The sequence below is a fragment of the Sminthopsis crassicaudata genome, chromosome 2 (genome assembly GCF_048593235.1).
Source record: "Sminthopsis crassicaudata isolate SCR6 chromosome 2, ASM4859323v1, whole genome shotgun sequence".
NCBI classification, from domain to species: domain Eukaryota; kingdom Metazoa; phylum Chordata; class Mammalia; order Dasyuromorphia; family Dasyuridae; genus Sminthopsis; species Sminthopsis crassicaudata.
Genome location: NC_133618.1, coordinates 420533403 through 420553318, shown reverse-complemented (window position 1 = coordinate 420553318; position 19916 = coordinate 420533403). Strand labels below are relative to the sequence as shown.

The window sequence follows — 19916 nt, the reverse complement described above, 5'->3', positions numbered from 1 at the left end:
CTGAGGAAGGAAAGAGATGTCCTCTCATCTCCCATAGCTCCCTAGGTTTGTTACACTGCAAAGATAGAACCACCTGTACAAATAGGAAGTCCAAATGTTTCATTTTGCTCTTAGCTGGGATGTTTCCTAAAATGGAACTGTCCCCTGGCCTTCGCTAGGGAAGGAGAAAGACAAATCTGACAAAGGGGCTGCTACTCAGGGATGGTCTATCCATGGTCCATGCCATCTTTGCTGAAGCTCTTTTAGTGTTATAGTTCACCACAGCACTCTGCCTCTTGGTATCTTTCTCCTTCCCCTTCCCCTATGCCTCATGGTATCTTTCCTTTCATCCCCTACCATGCTTCATGGTGTCTTTCCCCTTCTTATAGCTAACTAATTCTTTTAGGGTACTAAAGTTCTCTATGGATTTAGCCTGCCAGTTAAGGACATGCTCCCACATCAGGGAATATACCCTTCCTCCTGGTTAATTGTGAGTTTTATTAAGTAATTTCTTTTTTCCATCATTAATTGTTAAGACCCCTTTTCTTGCTATGTATTCTTCCAATTCTATTTCATATTAACCACTCCTGGTATCTATTGTATTGCTTCATTTTATTTGTAACCTCTTCTCTTAAATAAACTTACCTTTTGCCAAAGAAAATGGCCATTGTGAATTCTTCACATGACCCAACCCCAACATTTAGTGCCAATTGATCTCCTAAAAATCATCATTTGGTGTTAAATACCAAACACATCATTTAGAATTTGGAATTGCTATCCCGAACACATAATATATGTGTGTGTCTGTGTGTGTACATATGTATATATATATAAATTTATACAATATGCACACGTATATATGTATATATATTAAAAACACGTACTTAAAACTGGAGATGGCTTTTTAACATATAAAAGATGAACTAAATACATTATTTTCTGTAATTTAATCCAGTCTAATCATCCTGAGAAGTTTATGAAGAAAGCCTTAAATCTCTCCTAGTAACTCTTGCATGGTATCTTACTTTATTGTATATAAAAATCAAGGTTTAGATGACTGCTGATGAAGTGACCCTACAATAGATTGGAAAAGACTGTGCACAGAAACTGAGGTTACAATGGTATGAGGAAGCAAATAATAAGCTCCTGACATTGAATGGCAGTTTTTCAAAATGATGGTTCTCTATTTACAGAAGGCAGTAAACTCAGAGAGCCTTTTAATATGTACTCTGCAATGGAATACAATAAGAGAAGAGGATTTGTGCAGGATTTAGACACATTAGGCAGAAAACACTGGTGAAAAATACAGAATCTGTCTCTTATTGGAACATCTGGGATGCACTGTGTGGCTCCAGATAATCCACAAGACAAGATGTTAAACAATAGGTCATGCTCCATAGAATCAACAGTCTGGAGTATAGTAGAAATAAAAGTAATTTAAAAGTTTATTGGGCTGACTTGGGGCGGAGTCAGTGATAACCCACATTTTGTAGAATATTACATGATCTTATCCATGAGTTCTGAGTTGGGACTTCTCTTAGATCACCCATCTTCCCTTCTTCCTTTTCCCTTTCTCTTTCTTCCTTTCCCCACCTCACATTAATCCTGTTCTTCTTCCTTCACTCATTCCATATCTTATTTTTTGTCCATCACCTTTGCTTAATCTAATTAACTTGCCTAGTGTTATTCAACTGATAAAATAGCAGATCTGCGTTTCAAACCCAGGAGCCCTAACTCCAAATTCAGTGTTTTAAAACTTTTATTCAAATGCTGGCTCTGACACTTTTAGCTCTGTAACACTGGAAATTCACTTACTTCCCATGAGTCTACATAAGATCAGAAGAACAATTATCTTATACTCCCTACATCACAGGATGGTTGTGAGGGAATCACATATGGAGCCATAAGTAATAATAAAGAATAAGGCAAATGGAAATAGCCACTGTTGCAAAGTGCGCTGAGACAGATTCTGGCTAAAGATCCAAACTTCTATATTACTATGCCCACAATATAATTAAGATCTATTAGTGTATCCTAATAGTTGCTTCTACTTGGGCTAATACAATAAGAATACAACTTAAGCTGGGAGGAATGGAAACCTAGGTTTCTGTGTCAGAACCAGGTTCATAAATATAATTAAGGAGAAAGAAGTCAGCCAAATTTGAGGTGGCTAAACAAAGTGAAGAAGGTTTGATTCTCGGAAAAGGAAAATTATTGGGCTTTCAGGAAGCATTGAGCTTCTGGTTGTATGACGGAATGGAGCCATTTATATATGGAAAACAAGTCAGGACAGAAATATTTCTATGAAATTCAGCTGAGACATCATCTATATGAAGCCATGCTCTACTAGGAGCCTGTATCCTATTTCCAAATTACCCTCTAATTAGTCAGTCAAAAAGCATTTATCAAGTACCTAATATGTACAGGTACTGTGCTAATGTTGGGGACAGAAAGAAAGACATGTGTACAGACAAGATATATACAAAATAAGTTGGAATAATTAATAGAGAGAAGGCATTAGCCTTTTCTCTAGGAAAACTGGAACTAAAGGAAGCCAAGAAGCAGAGAGGTGAGGAGGAATAGGATTCCAGGCATGAGGAATATGCTTGGAATCTAGAGATGGACTGTCTTGTGCAAGGAACATAGCAAGTAGAGCAAAGTCACTGACTGAAAAGGTAGGAGGGGACAAGTTGGTTCAAAAATGGTTGGTTAATATATGCTGCAAAATGATTCTTTACAAAATAAAAGACCTTGCAGGGGTAACCTTTAAATAAATAGGAGCTTCTCTCTTCTACTTAAATGTTTGTTTACAATTCATTAACTACTTGACAAAGACATTGAAGTGGCAAGAGATTCTTAAAGGTAAAACAGAAAATTTGCACCCACAGAGCATATTTGAATTTATAGTCAGTCTGTGGGGAAATAAGATCTGATTAGCAAAAAATGATTTTAAATGCAACTTCTCAGAAACATAGCTAATGTGTAAAGTCAATTACATTTCTCCTGAATACTCTCTCTCAGGGCTTAAGAAGCCCAATCACTCCAAGCTTTGAAGATTCTACCACCTTTACCTCACTATATACCTAGGATATCTTACTGGATATAGATTGCTGGACATAGAACCATTCTTGAGATCTTGTTGTTGTGAAGTCATTACTGCAGAAATCTAATATTTTACTTGTTCTAACACAACCCTAATGGCAATGTAGTGATTTGAGTCTATAAGAGCCTCTGAAATAGGCTGGGATAGTATTGTAAACACTTCCCAAACAGCCCACCTTATTCTGGTCCACTAAGGTTCAGATCTGCACTCTGCAGTCAACCTAATCAAAGCATGTGTTTCACCTCTTTCCTCATCCATTCTTGGGGAGGGCTTGGGATTTGTCCAGAAATCAATCAATCAATAAATAATTCAGTCATCCCAAAGGTAGAAAAAAAATCACTGTTCACATCATAGAATAACTGAATCTTAGATCTGAAGAACTAGTTTCACCCCTAATGATGGAGATCCCCTTCACAGGATCCTGGTAAAGTGTTGTCTTTATTTTGTTCCAGTCTCAAATAGTTTTGATTATTAGGAAGTTTATTATTCTTCCACAAATTGCCTTCTTATAAGTTCTTTTCATTGGTTCTTAAAATTTTGGATTGGTTTAGGAGATTTTGCAGTTAGACTAGCTGTGGTTTTGAACAGATATAAAACAAGTTTTGGATGTACATTACAAAGAAAAAAAGGATTATTTGGAATAAGGACACCTTGGCACCTAAAAACTACTAGCTCACACTTCTCCTCATACTTTTTTTCCCATCTTCTTCCCCTGTCTGGAGAGCATTCGCTCTTCACTTCCACCTCTTCAAAACCCTAGTTTCTTTCAAAGCTGGGCCCAGCTTCCTACATAATGCTTTTCCAGCTCTATACAAAACATAAATATGACTTTGCATTTGTTTTATACAGAGTTAAATGAGTAAGATTGTCTCCTCTAAAAGACTATCACCTCATTAAAGGCAGGGAATATTTTATTTTTCTTTACATTCTTGGTATTTAGTGCTATACCTAGCACAGAGGATAACTTTAATAAATAATTGCTCACTTGATTAATTAAATCAAAACTATAATTTCAAAAAAAGTCACTATAAAAGAGTTTCATTTGAAAGAGCAGAATAGCCCACATAATAAAAAGGCATAAAAGTTTTTCTTTACAATTAAAAAAAGAATCATGTTTATTTGGTAGCTTAAGATTTTCACTGTTATAAAGTCACATTAGTACAGGAATGTTTTGGAAGAAGCAGATTATAATTGCTAAAATGGAAATTTTGGTTCTTTCTCTGGATTTTGGGACTAGAAACAACTCTACCAACCATATCTGTCCAATTTGCTCTACTTGGCAAGGTCACCAAGGCTTGAATACTCAAAGACAGCAGCTATGGAGGAAAATAGCTTCTAATATTCAAAAATGAAACTGGCATGAGATGAAGAAACAGCTGTACGCAGCCTGTGGTTAGTTAATTTTTACAGTAGCTTTTTCTGAACCAGTTCCCCGAAGCCCCCAAGACTTCTCCCTCTTGGACTGTGACACTGTCTACTCCTGATTACAATCACTTAATCAGCTCATCAGATTGTCGCACGGCTGGTTTTACCTTGGGTAAAAGATTAATTTTCCTTATTAACAGCATAGGAATCTATTTCCCTCCCTAACCAATTAAAGGTGAAAAACTGAAGGGTCCCAGTGTGGTGGAGAGAAAACTGTTATGATGTGTAGCATATGAGCTGGTCACTCAGCCCTACACATTTTCAGCAATAAAATCTGTATGACCCTGCCTGAAGTTGGGTGTTTATATACTGAGGAAGAGGTTGGGAAAATTATTGCATAAATTAAGAACTATTCAGCCAGCAAACAGTTTATTCAGTGCAAAAGTATCTTGTCTTGAATATGTCTAAGTGTATGTGCATGCTTGCTAGTCTAAATTTTCAAGAGTAACTGTCTGAATGAATGGTCCCACATTCTCTGGATAATTGCAACAGTCTTCACATCACATTTAGCTTCAGTGAACACATTCAGTCAAGGTGAAGGTTGGTTCATACCTTTTGTTTTGCTCTACTACTCTCTCTTGAAAACAGTGTTGAATGCTAAACTCTGCCAATTAATATAGCTGCTTCACTGTAATAAACTGCACAGTTAACTTAGAGTTTAATAAGGTTCACAGTGATTGTGACCTAATAAAAAAAAAAAAATCAACCATATTCTTCGTTTCACCACCTGGCGTGTTAACACCTTTGGTTTTGCATTTCAGGTTAAACTAATCCTTACAGAGGGGAGAATTATGAGCCATACTCCATTACTAAGATTGATAGTGAAGAGTAAAATTCTCTTTTACTTAAGTAAAAAAAAAAAAAATACTAAAGATAGTTAGGGATCCCATTTGATTTGGATCCCTGGAATATTTTATGGAAATGTGATGCTGGAAATCTTGAATGTGTTTTCATTTTTTTTAGATAAAAAGATTGGAAGAAACAGAACTATGTATGAATTAAGGATTATAAATTAGCTATAATAACCTCCACACAATTGTTACAGTTGATGTTTAATATATGTAAGAAGTTCTATTAATAATATAGTAATATATTAATTTGGTAGAAAATTACAGGACTATATGAAAACACATAATAAGAGAACATGAAATTAAAACAGTTCTTAAGTTTCACTCTCAATTGTAATTTAATAATGATGAAGAAAAGGATGGTAACAATTAATTTTGGAGAGGTTATGAGAAGACAAACACTACTACTGATGGAGACTACTGATGGAGCCATGAAGTGGTCCAGATATTGTGGGTTTCAATTTGAAATTATGCAAGGGATAAAACTAAACTGGTTATAGTCTTTGATCTAACAATCTGATTAATGGATCTCAAGGAAGTCAAAGATAGAAATAAATACCATATATATAAATATTCATAGTAGAACCCTTTGAGCTTCCAAACAAAAGTATTCAGGAAAGAATTAAAAACAAAGCCCACTAATTAGGAAGAATAACTGAAAGAAAAAAAAAAAAACTATGGCATATAAATACAATGAAATATTACTATGTAATACAAAATGACAAGTATAAGGAATTCAGAAAAACATGGAAGCATACAGAGTAAAATAAGTACAATTAAGAGAATAATATTCACAATATTGCCACAATGTAAATGAAGAGACTGAAAGGAAGAACAGTGAGCTATGGAAAAAATGATGAAAGTCCTTGAGAAACAATACAATCCCTCACAGCAGAAAGGCAAAAGACTACTAGCATAGAATATTGTATACAATGTCAAACAGTTTCTTCATGAAACATTTTTACTTAATTATTTTTCTTTGTCAAAAGAGATGTTTCAAACTAGAATTCTATGGGTGAGAAATGATGGTGATAGTTATAATAGAACAGAAGGTATCAATAAAATATTTTTAAAAAGAAAATCACAGGACTTACATATTGACCTAATGTACAAATAAGTTGGCCTCTCTGACTGCTTCAATGGGTCTAGATCTTTTTTTTTTTTAAGAGGTATAATTTTGTGACCTTAAAACCTGATCTGCTTACTTTATTAATTTCTTTTTTTTCATTTCTAATACTCACTTGTAAAATAAATGCAAGTTTCATGTGTTACTGTCTACTATAAAGATGTCTATATTCAATAACCTAAACAGGAATAGAATTCTACAAATCTCTGAAAAAAACAAAACAAAAACAAAACAAAACAAAAAAACCCAATCCTTCACAAGACAAGCTTAAATACCAGACAATAACCCATATAACTTTCTGCCCTACCTTCAATCCCCAAATGAATTTTTCATATGGTAAATGACATTTTGGTTCTATTTGTTTTCAATTTTCAAAATATAGTATTTGGACTGTGATATCAAAGGACTCAAGACCCACCCTCCCCTTTATAACTGTTGGTGTCTCAGAGGGGGAGGTTTGGCTCTGTGCCTGTAAATTGTGGCCTTTATTTAAAATGAATTTACAGGACTTTATGCTTAAGCAAAACTGTTCCAGGGCTAAAGGTTTCAGATTAAAAAGCAATTATGCTGGTATGAACTTCACTTCTGCTTTAAAATGGTAAATCTCACCAGCCAATGTCTTATGTTTTGCTCTTTAGACAATCCATAAGGGACTACCCAGATACATGCTTGTAGCAGACATCCATCTCATAAAAGAGCAGAATCCAAATTCCTTAGCATTCATTGCCTTGTCAAAAAATAGCTTGGTAGCTATACCAAATATACTCACAGATCTCTGAAAAATTTTATTTTTGACTTGGGAAGGGCTAGTATACACTCTTTCTGGGGTCTGACCAAATTGATAATTTCGCCCATTTTCCTTATGTCTCTCTAAGCATTATTAGAGATACTGGTTTATGGAAAATGAAATACAAATCTAACACTTAGTCTACATGGAACCCCTCACTTTTCTTCTGCAGAATGAATGTACCTTTTTTTCCTTCTGGTAACATAATTGCAGCATGGAAGAGACCTTGGAAACTATATCACACCTAAATTTTCTTCATAATCTACCTGAAAAATGATCATACAATTTCTTTTTGAAGATCTTCAGTAGTCCATTGTAGTTCTGGACAACCCTATCTGTTAGGAAATCTTTCCTTTTATAAAGCCTAAATTTTGAAAATCTCTTCTCCCTTGCCAGTTCACTTTTACTACAAACTATTTTAAAAGTTCCCATCTTCTCCTTTTATCCTTAAAGCTCCCTGTCCTCCACATACTCTGCCGTTCCTTGCCTCTTCCTCTTCTTCCTGGATTCCAAGTCAGACTTTAGCCTTCTTTCCTAAATATTATCTTAAACTAATAATGTAACACACCAAACTGGGCTCTTTTTTTCAGATCTTTTTCAAGAAACTCAAGATACAGGTTTTAGCTCCTGCCTAGTCCTCAAATCCACATAGGTGGCTTTTTCTGTATAATATTTCCAGGAGAAGGTCTTCCTTACTCAAACATGTTATAATTTGAGGCATGTTGATGTAATAGATAGCCCTCTGAACTTTAAGCCTGAAAGGCTCAAATCCTGCCATAGCCCCTTTATAGTTGTGTGATTTTGAGAAGTCTCATATTGCTCATCTAGTAAATGTGGATAAGAATGGAACCTATTTCACAGAATTATTGTGAGAAGCAAATGATAGAATGTAGATAAAGAGCTCTGCAATTCTGGAAGCGCTATATGGATGTGTAATTTATTATTACACCTACTACTCATACTGTTACTATCTCATTCTCCTCATCTTTTTTTGATGGTGTTCAGATAGAAGTAATTTTATAACAAGGAATTTTCTTGTTCTTATTCTTTTACATTTAATGTTCTGTGGACTATTATTACAAAGGTGGATAAAATAACTGTTTTGTGTAATTGAATGTAAGTACTGGGTTATAAGCTCATCTTCTGTCAAATCATTGAAAATATTCTAAGAACAACTCTAATAGCAGATAGGATGATGGCGATCATTATGATTGTTATTATTGTTATTAATATTATTAGATGTAGAGTGATTTTCCATAGGGAGTCTAGCCTGTTGAAAACAAAGATGAGGTAAAGGGGGAATTAAATTTTGTGATTTAAAGGAAAACAGGTTTTTTTCTCTACATTTAGCTAGAAAGGATTTTTTGGGGCAAGGTTTTGATTTAAATCATGTAGTGGGAGGAAAATGAGGCACAAAAACTTCAAAGGGAAATGCCCCTGAGGATTTGAAGCTATTTTTAAGAACTGATTTTTTAAAAAAAGAATATTAAGCACTTGTTGGTATTGAGCTGTGCATAATCCCTTGAAAGGCTCATGAATCCCCAAGACTTGACAGGGAGCTGAACATTAAAGCAATTCCAAGGGCAGCAAGATCTTAAGTGTCATTGAGAAATGGAAAGAACAATTCACTGCCAACAGACTGTCCCATTAGGGTCCCAATTGCCACAGCTATGACCCCAATTTGCATGCTGCCTCTCTGTTGGCCAATTAGATTGTGTCTCTTTGGGTGAATATAATGCACAGAGTCCTCTTTATTTCTGGCTCCCTAGTCAAATGAACAGCATGGGAAACTGAGCCTCACTTTCTGAGTTCCCTTCCCCTTCCCCATCTTTTCGTTCAATCTCACTCTAGGTGATAATTATGGGAACTCAAGTGAGTAGAACACCCTCCTCAGTTATGGATTTAATATTAAAACTACCATCCCATGTTAATGACCTACTTGAAATTTACTGAGTTTTCTATTCTGAGGACAGTTAAAGGATAGAAGAAAGGGGTGGTTTTATAAAAGGAATAAACTGAAAAAAAAAAATAGAAGATAAAAATTTCTCTTTAGATTTAAGTTTTTCTGGATTTAAAGTTGGCCATAGAGGTTCTCCAAATCAATAAGTGTTTTCTCCTATCTCCACCGTTTGTGGAATAGTTATATAATTTTAAACTCAGATTAACTGCAAGAAAAACAAACGTGAAAATGAAAACCACCCAAGCAAACAAATCTGAAAAATTAGTTTTCTCTTAAAAAAAAAAAAAGAAAGAAAGAAAGAAAGAAAGCTTTTTAAAAGCATCCCAGACTAGTAACATTCAGAAAGAGGCTGCTTGAGCCATTTTGATGGTCCTCTCAGTACTGTGACTGTGGGGACCCTGTGAGAGAATATAGGGGGTGGCATATTAATCTGCTATGCTAGTGGTCAGACCCCTTCCTGTGACTGATGAGACACACAAATGCCACAGCCCAAGGGCTGTTCAGGGAGCTATTTCTATAGCCCCAGGAGCCCTGTTCTCATCTAATCTGACCTCAAGTGTGTTAGTGGGTGGATAGTGATGCACGGTGTCAGGCGAGCAGTAAGCCATCCGTCCAGGAATTTTATCTTTTTTTTTTTTTTTTTTTTTTTTCTTCAAGCTACAACAACAACAACAAAAAAGGTGTCACCTGAATACCAATGTTCCTTGATGAGTATGGAGCCCCTCAGCTCAGACCATTTCCCATGCATGTGCATTTCTCTCTTCCTGTGCATAGGACCACTGATTAGCTCTCTTATTTAGGTCCATTTCCTGCCAACACTACAACCTGGATTTTAGTGAAAAAGAGAAATTGTTTCCAAGCGGGGACTGTGACTACCCCCCCATTCTTCCCCTTTGGAGATTTGGAGAGGCAGCGCAGATGTTTGGGAGCACTTGTGTCCCTGAAGGAACAGCCCATCGCAGTGCACAACAGTCACTATATTTCTACAATTTATGAAAATAAAGCAATATGTGCCTGTTTCGGTGCCTGCCGTTTGCCTACCAATGGTGCAGTGTTCCCCATTCCAGCCCTCTCGGCATTCACATTTCCCATCTTTACAGGTCCCATGCTCAGTGCAGCGAGGGTGGCACACGCGTTGGTCACAAGCCACCCCTGTCCATCCCTCTTCACAGCGACACGTTCCCCCGATGCAGACGCCGTGAGTGCCACAGTCTACTGAGCACACTTCTGGAAGAAAAACAATGATTACAGCTCAACACTATGGCTGGGGAAACCCTCTACTGGTGGCTGTACCAAAAAAGTGGCCAGAACCACAAGATCAGCTGCCGACGAGTAGCTGGAAACTATGGGATCTTCTGCAACTAGTCTCCCTACTCAGTGGACCTTTTTCTTTCTGTCTTTCCCTTTTTTTTTTTTTTTTTCTGGCTGAGATGGTCAATTGTTCCCCATTTGCACATTTCCCCGGAGGCAGAAGCTAGCTAATGCTGGGATGGAGGGCACAGTGTGGCTTCCCTTTATTGCTGGAAACTGGGACTATCCCGCTCAAGTTCTTGGATTTGGCCAGTCTGACCACAGATCTCACAGGTAGATCTCGTAACACCAATATCGTGTCTCCAAGGTTACATCAAGATTGCCAGCCACCCTTCTCTGCAACATCAGTATGTTGTATGCAATCATACACTGCATTTACGTAGCATCTTTCTCAGAGGAGCTCAAAGGCTTTTGTGATTGTAAAGGAGACAGACAGACAGATATTCACTCCGTACTTTTCCAGACCTCTCACTCTTGGACAAGCACTTTCCAAACATTCATCCTTACAGCAGCCCAGTGAGGGAGGCAGAGGTCATGACTCCTATGGAGGGAAGCCCTGGACCAGAAAAGTTAAGTGACTGGGTTGAAGCCACACAGGGAGTCAGTGGCAGAATGAGGACCAGGGTCCAGTACACCTGCCTCCCAGTCCAGTGCTTTCTCCACTAGACTCAAAAAGCTTCAAAGCTGAAACTCAAGTGAAGTGGGATTGAGAAGACATCGAGAGACAGCACATTTTAAATTGGCTTTTTTTTCCCCTCTTGGAATGAAATATTCATTTCTTTCCAGTTCTAGGCAAAGCTTCACAAACATTCCTATCATGATTGCCATGGCAATCTGACAGCTATCTCACCACCCAGATACAGGGGGCGGAATGATGCTCACTTGCCTGGATAGTCACTGTCACAGTGAACATAACCATTCTTGGAATGGTTGGAACTGGCTTGAACTGTTGAACTATAAACATACTTTTAATTTTAGGAAAATAAAGTGTATTGTGCAACTTCATTATTTTCCTGTCACTGGAGTATTGCAGAGCTTTATAACATGTATACATGGTACCCTCAGGGAGCCTCTTTCTGCTTTAGAGGATGCTCTGTTCAGTTTGTCTAGGGCTGAATTGCTCTACTTTCTTTCCTAGTCCCTTTAGGGAGTGTACATAAGAAACCCTATAATGCAAATGGCGGTACACTTCAGGGCACTACATCAATTTGCAGTGATGGAACGAACAAAGCATAAAACAGAGAATTCCTGTGGAAAGTACAAATCCTGTTCCCCAAGCAACGGCAGCAAGGACATCACTGTGTACTTTTTAGAAGTTCCCTTTATTTCCAAGCTGAAGGCAAGTTTAGTTTGTCATTCACCTGGGCTTATGAAAAGAAGACAAGGTAGGGATATTGGGGAAAAAAATAAGAGAAAACCTCTTGGCTTACCAACAGAACAGTCGGGACCCATCCAATTGGGATCACAGCTGCAAAGTCCAGTGTCACTGAGGTATGTGCCATGCCCACTGCACTGATCTGGGCACTGGGCCCTTGGAAGCTCACAATTTATACCTCCCCAACCAGGGCCACAGATGCATGCTCCATTCACGCAGACCCCATGGGTGGAGCAGGTTGGATCTAAGCAATCAACTAAAAAAAAAAAAAAAAAAAAAAAAAAAAAGACAGAGAAGAAAAAAAAGCATTATATATCCATGTGATGTATAGCATTGTACCCGTTTCACAGGAAATGGACCAGCAATTCCTTAAAGTCCCAAAAAAGCTGCAAAAAAGCGTAGTAGACCAGGAAGTTCTTTTGTAGTATCTTGGAGCACTTATGAGGAAGAAAGTCTGCCAAGACTTTTTTTAAAAATCTCAGCCTTAGAGATGATGGGAAAGAAAAAAAAAAAAAAAAAAAAAGGTGATTTCTCAACTAGAAACTGGAAAAATTCAGAAATGATGTTACACAAAAACTTATCAGGAAATCTTTAGGACTCAGTGATTATAAACATTAGGTACATCAGAGCCCTCCAGAGAACACAAATAATATTGGCAATGGCTATACTCACTGGATCAACCAAAACACAGTTAGCTCTTGATAATCTTTACTAATGGAAAGGAACATTGGAGCATATAGTTCTAAAGTCATTAGTATTTACTTACATAAAAAAAATTTGTAAAAATCCTACACATATAATTTTCACCTTCCTAATTAAGTTTTTCTTAGAGTGATATTAAAATGAATTTTCATTCTCTGAACATATTCTGATAGCAGCTACTAAAGGTGATGAGTAACAGTGAAGAAGTCAGTTCTTAGAGTAATCTTAAGTAAATGAACTATAAGCAGGTAACCTAGTTGACCATCTGACTAATTTTGTTTTTATTTCTTTTGGCAAAAGTATTTCTTTCAAAGGAATTGATCAGATCATAGTATAGGATCTGGGATCAAAAGGTACCTTAGAAACAGGTTCAGAGATGTTAACACATTTACCCATGACTCCAAAAGTAGTAGGCAGCAGAGTTGAGATTTAGATCCCTGTTCTCTGCTTGCAAACCCAGGGCTCTTTCCTCTTTACCATGAAGATTCAATAATCAAAGTTACTAGAGGAACAAAACTGATTGTTTTGTGTTCTAGTTATTATGGTTTTTCGAATAATTGAATGGGAAACATTCTTTGACCAGTGTTCTAGCAATCCCAGTCCTAAACAGGAAGAGAGTAAGCCTGCAATTTCTTGTCTCATAAAGTATGATTTCTGTGCACAGGTATGATCTCAAAGCTTGTTTATCCCATTTAACTCTCTGGAAAATATTCATTTTAGAGGGAAAACAGCCTTACTCTGTACTACTATTAATAGAAATGTGGCACACTGAAGAAGATAATTCTAAAAGTAACAAGGTTTGAATATAGAATAACACTCTAGAGATCTTTGATTTCACTTTGTGGACCAAAGGGGTGTAGTTTCCACAATTACTCAAATTCCCCAGCTCATAAAACATTCGCCACTGAGGAACTTCTGACCTGAAGAATTTAGACTAACTAGAAATCGTTCTTCCATGGGGCTTAGAAATTGAACCCACAAAGGACTCTTTCCTTTGTGTCTGAAAGAAGCTCTTTTTAGGTTATAATGTTTCTTGGGGACTTAAAGGAGCCTCTCTGCCCCCAACTTTTCACTTTTTTGTTACAGCCATTTCTTTAAGCATTCTCTAAAAGGTATATAACATGAGAAAATCAGGTTCCAAGTTTAGAACTTAAGGAGTTCTCATTTAGATGAGTACCAGTGGTCCTCAAACTTTTTAGATAGGGTTGGCCAGTTCACTGTCCCTCAGACTGTGGGAGGCCAGACTATAGTAAAAACAAAAACTCACACTCTGTCTCTGCCCCTCAGCCTATTTGCCATAACCTAGGCCATAGTTTGAGAACCCCTGGTACAATGATTATACTCACCAATGTGGTTAGAACCCTTTTGCTATTTACTTAATACTTTGGGTAATATTATTGTAATTACTGTTGGTGAAATGAATCCTTTCCAGTACCTGAAGACTAAATTTCATCTAACAGGTCACAGGCTTAACATTCTCAGGTAGAAAATATAAAAATATTTCTTTGATAAAACAAAGAATAGATAAAATTCAGGAGCTGTAAGCCTCCAGTAAGTGACCTACTGGATAAAATACTGGACTTAAAGCATGGAAGGTTTGAGTTCAAATTTGGCCTCAGACTCTTATGAGTTGTGTAACTGGGAAAATCATTAACTCCTCGCAGATGGGGAATGCTTCTTTATCTATAAAATGGGGAATAATAATAGCACATAAACCATAGGACTGTTATGACAATTGCTTGAAATAAGATATATAGAGTGATTTTCAAACTATAAAATGCTAGCTATTGTTATTATTGGGGCAGCTAGATGGCACAATGGGTAAAACACTAGCTCTGAAAGAAGGAAGGCTCTTATTCCTGACTTCAAATTTAGCCTCAGACACTTATTAGCTGTGTAACCCTGGATAAATCATTAACCCTGTTTGCCTCAGTTTCCTCATCTGTAAAATGGGCTAGAGAAGGAAATGTCAAACTCTGCTGTTATTTTTGTCAAGAATACACTGCAAATAGGATCACAAATAGTCAATATGACTGAAACGAATGAATGACAAAAACTGTTCTTGTTGTTATTAATGGTTAGGTTCATATTGTTCTAAGAAAGAGAATCTTAGAGGCTTTTTCCTTGCCTCAGCCATTGGATGATAGATTCAGAAGAAGAGACTTCAGAGCCATCATATTAAACTTCCTCATTTTACAGATAAGAAAACGGAGGCACAAAAAATAATGTAACTTGCCTAGGGTCACACTGCTAGTAAGTTTTTGAGGTGGAATTTGAACCTAGCTCTATCTGCCATGCCAATTTATAGTAAAGTGATGAATCTATCATAATCCTTTTTTTTTTTTTTAAAGAAAGCAATAATAAAAGTAATATACAAAAAATTTTTTCAAAACATTTTGCTTCCAGATAAATTAACTATCTCTATGCTGTTCAGAATTATGGTAGCCAGGCAGGGGAAAACCTAGAGAGATTTATTGCTTCAGACCTAGAATGTCATCAAATAAAGCACTTCCTCCACTGAGAAATATGAGCTAACTCTTCCGGGCCATTGTTATGGATAAATACACCCTTAGTTCTCTTTAATTAGAGCAGGTAACTGGAAAAAAATTCAGATTTGAAAAAGATCACTTCCAGTGAATTTTATTCTAATTTTTTTTAGTTTGCTTCCAGCTCCTATGATGCTGTTGGGGCTATCACTGAGTCTTTAGCAGGGAAGAATAGTCATGGTGTTTTACAAAGCTTTATAAATGGAAACATTTCTTGTGCTTAAAAAGGGGACAATGGCCTTTACTAGCTAAGTACAATGTGCCTAGGAACGCCAACCCCCTGGCAGCTGAAATCATTAGAACTCATTTAGTCTCAGGTCCTCTGTAGATTTGACAAAAAAGGGTAGTGAATGCATTTTAGATCCCTAAGGATGAAAAAGGAGGTCAAGGAGTTTCACAAACAATATGTACTAGAAACCCCCGAAGAACCATGAATTACACTTATGAAGTTAAATGTCATTGAAAAATGACTCAACCATGAAACTGACATGAAAAACATGGCTGACTTAAACTAATTTGTCAATCCCTCTTGCATCACTTTTCCACTCCCCCAAACATCACAGAGTAAAACCTGACAAATACGTTGTTTAGTTTTCATGTGCAAATTCGTTAATAGAGCAACAATGTTTATGCAGCAAAAACTGTGGATCACAATTATCGATTTTCATGCCATTGCCATTTCAGGTAAATTGTTTGAATGATATGACTATGATGAATATCAGATATAAAAAGCTAACTGGAAGAAAAAAATGCTGACCCAGACTTTCTAATTCCATTTCCTATTTTGAAAACAGCATATGAATCACTCTAGCCCATTCTTTGGGGCAGCACAAATCAATAGAGGAGATTTCATCCTTTAATAAGACTCCACGTGGTTTCCTTGTTTGTTGGGGAGGTTAATTTATTCCAAAATTTAAATAAAACTGGTTGGGTTTGTAAAAGAGTTAAGAAACCCCTTGAAATTAATTCTCCTTGTTTCTTGGGATTTAATATTTGTGTGAACAATATTTACTGAAGGGAAAGATTTAAAAACAGTAATATCATTGCTCTGGAACTATCCTTTTGCCAAATGATATATGCAAAAGGTCGTTTTAACCTTCCTTGTCATAGTATTGGCCTCTTCCCTGTTTTCAGCGAATGCAGCTTTGCCTCCTGAAATCCATTTATCTTTAAGAACCTTAACCTTTCAAGCACTGTTATTAAATCAGTACTTCCTCCATCTAAACTCACAATTTGGTTTTATGATGCAGACCTGGGGGCTACCTTTTATTACAGCAAAGACTTATGCTGTTGAAGGGAGACCCAAGGGAGGAGGATGGCCAGAGTCTGGGTCTCACTAAAGATATTATTACTGATATATTTCAGTATATCACGAGAATAATTTATTATTATCCAGAGTCCTTAGTTTTTATCACCTGTGAAATGGGTGTAGGATTCTAATTTTTGTAAGGAAATCATTTTCTAGTCCTTGGGCAGAAGAGAAATCATGGGATTATAGATTTAGAGCTGGAAGGCCATCGAGTTCAAATCCTCTTATTTTACAGAGGGCAAAACTGAGGCCCAGTGAAAGAAAGTGACTTGCTTACAGTCACACAGATAGTAAGCAGAAGTTGGATTGGAATTCCCTTTGTGCTCTTTCCCACAGCATCACACTGGTTTGCCTGCATGGATGTCTATGTGTGCAGATGCCTTCAGCATCGTTAAAGTTAATTCCAATGATAGGGATATCACAAGTTGTATAGAAACCTCAGATAGATGGAAAATAATACAGCTTAATGGAAACTGAAGCTTGCATCTGCTCTCCTTCAACATTCGGAATGCCCATTTTAATTTTTCAGCCCATTTCAGTGGTAAGAACAAAGGACATTCCAAATCCAGTAAGTTAGCATCTCGAAATATTATAAATTGAATGCTTCCTCTCTTTCTTTCTCTCTTCCCCCCCCCCTGCCCTTTTTTTTTTTTGGTGAGGCAATCAGGGGTAAGCGACTTGCCCAGGGTCACACAACTAGTAAATGTCAAGTGTCTGAGGCTGGATTTGAACTCAGGTCCTCCTAATTCCAAGACTGGAGTATAAGACACTGTACTATACCCAGCTACCCTGCATATGCACGTGAGCACACTCTCTCACTCTCTCTCTCTCCTTTTTATCTCCCTCTCTTTTCCTCTCTCCATCTCTCTCCCTCTCCTCTTCTCTCTCTTCTGTCTCTGTCTTCTAAATTCTGGCCATATTTAGTAAGGTTTGATTCAGTTTGTTAAATCCCCTAATTTCTACCCACACATGCCTGAGGCTACTTAAATGTGTGATACAATGAGCTTTTTAGTATTCATCAAATCACTGTTCTCTTGCTGTACATCCACTTTCCTCTAATTCTATGTGATTGTATGTAACCAGAATAATTTGCCCTACATGATGTCTCTAAATGACATGGATACCTGTAGTCTTTCAAGCCTGACTGCTCTGTATTGATATTAATTTTTTGCTGAAATATTTGCACAGACTTATATGGGTTTCAGATTATGGGGAAGGATAAAAATACCACTGGGGAGGGGGCAGTCTTGTTTTTGCTTTCTGAATACATTTAAAATTTTTCCATTTGGAGAAGTTGAAAGAAAGGGATAAAGAAGGAGAGAGGAAGCAAGAGACAAAAATAGAAGAGAAAGAGGGAAAAGGACACAAAGAGAGGAAAGGAGACACAAAGATGAATAAAGGCAGATACTGGAAGAGAAATAAAGTGAGAATCAGTGATGAATGAAAATAATTATTATGATAATGCTAAACACACTCAAATACACATACATCCTGTAACATCCCTAATAGGTTTCTTTCCATTCTCCTACTTAGGAGTCACACTCCTAAGTATCACAGATAATTTATGCAAAAGGACACAACCATGGAAACCTTGGGTCTAGAATTAGCAATGGACAGTTGTGTTATAGCCCCAAGCCTCCACCACTTTCTGAAGTTTCCAAAAAGAGGGCAAGAGCACAGGCAGAGAGCACATGCCAATATTTACCTTCCTCACAGTTCCCTCCTTTGTAGCCAACAGAGCAAACACAGTTCCCTTCAATGCAAGAGCCGTGACCTCCACATGAAGGATCGATACACTGACTCAGGGGTACATCACATTCTGCGCCTTTCCAGCCGCTGTAGCACTGGCACGTTCCTTTGGAATATTGTCCATTTCCACTACACAGGACAGGGCAGGCAGCTACAAAAAGAAGGATGACAAAGTAATAGGTCACACAGTGAGCAAGCATTAGAAAGTCTGTGTCGGAAATCAAAGGAGAAAAGCCATTTTCTGTACTGAACTTGGAAGTCCAAGAGCTAAGATTCTGACTTTGATATTTACTGGTTGTGTGATTGGAGATGTGTTACTTAAATCTCCCTTAAGTCTCAGTTGTATTGTCTGTAAAATGGCAATAATAATACTATTTCTGCCTAACGTAAAAGTTTTTTTTATTAAGAAAGGGCTTTATGATCATAAAGTATTAGCCTAAGTGAGCTATTGCTATGATTATTAATTAAACATACACACATTAAGTTTGTTTGAAGCAGCTGGTGGGTAAGTTAGCTGGCCTACGTAACAGCTATGCAACCCTGAGCAAGTCACTTCAGCTTGTCTCAGTTTCCTCAACTAATGTAATTAAAAATAACACCTACCTCAAGGATTTTTGTGAGGATCGAATGAAATACTATTTGGGAAAAAGCACTTAGCACAGTGCCTAGAGCCTAGCAGGCACTATATACATGCTTATTCCTTTCTCTCACCCACTGATCACAGCATCTTCAGGACTTTGGACAGCAGTGGAAGAATACAGTTAGATTGGAATATTAGTGCAGTGGTAGGGTTTATGTATATGTGGCCATCTCCATTTTGTTGATTTACATGTGTCAGTAAGAGGAAGAGAAAGAGAGGGATAAAGTCGTCATCCTGTTCCAATGCTTTGCTTTATTATTGGGAAAGGTTTTTGTAATTATTAATGGGATGGAATGCTGAAGTTAATGGTGACTCTAGAATTGGGAATTGTGTCTACCTTCCATGCTTGTTTCTTCCTCTCCACCCCGCCAACTCTTCTCCCCTTTCAGAAGTCATTGAATTGTACTTCAGTTGAAATCACCAGCAGATTTAAATGACAATATGATACCTTTTAGCATCAACTATTTAAAGCTATCTCAAAATTATTCTGAAACTTGGGTAAGACTGGGTAGGACCTTTAACATTCAGATATCTTAAGCAGTAATTATCTCTTATTTTGGAACATGGGATAGGCACACATGATTGTCTCATAGCATCAGATGTATTTTATTGATGTAGACATACATATGCAGATATGTATATCCATACACACATACAATTCTGCAATAGTTGCATTTTTAAAAAAAGCTTAGACCTGGGTAATCTTTCCATTCTTATCTTCTTTATTGCCTATATAACTCATCCGGTATATATTGCTTTGGGACACCTCTTGTTTTCATAGCTCTTTATGGTTATCTAATCTCAGTATTGCTGTTTATTGATTCACATGTATATGTCTTGCCTTCCCAACTAGGTGTGAGATTCTTTTTTTTTTTTTTTTGAGGCTGGGGTTAAGTGAGTTGCCCAGGGTCACAGCTAGAAAGTGTTAAGTCTCTGAGATCACATTTGAACTCCGGCCCTCCTGAATTCAGGGCTGGTGTTCTATCCACTGTGCCACCTAGCTGCCCCAGGTGTGAGATTCTTTAAGGCTAAGGTCATACACTGCATTTTTTGTAT

General features: G+C 37.2%; 1 protein-coding gene across 1 annotated transcript in view; it reads right to left on the bottom strand.

The window, feature by feature from the left end:
* Positions 1-19916, bottom strand: part of TENM2 (teneurin transmembrane protein 2) — a 985642-nt gene that overhangs the window by 100800 nt on the left and 864926 nt on the right. Inside the window, 3 exon segments of the mRNA XM_074292010.1 lie at positions 10270-10455; positions 11970-12170; positions 18177-18371. Coding sequence (XP_074148111.1) covers positions 10270-10455; positions 11970-12170; positions 18177-18371 — 582 coding nt within the window.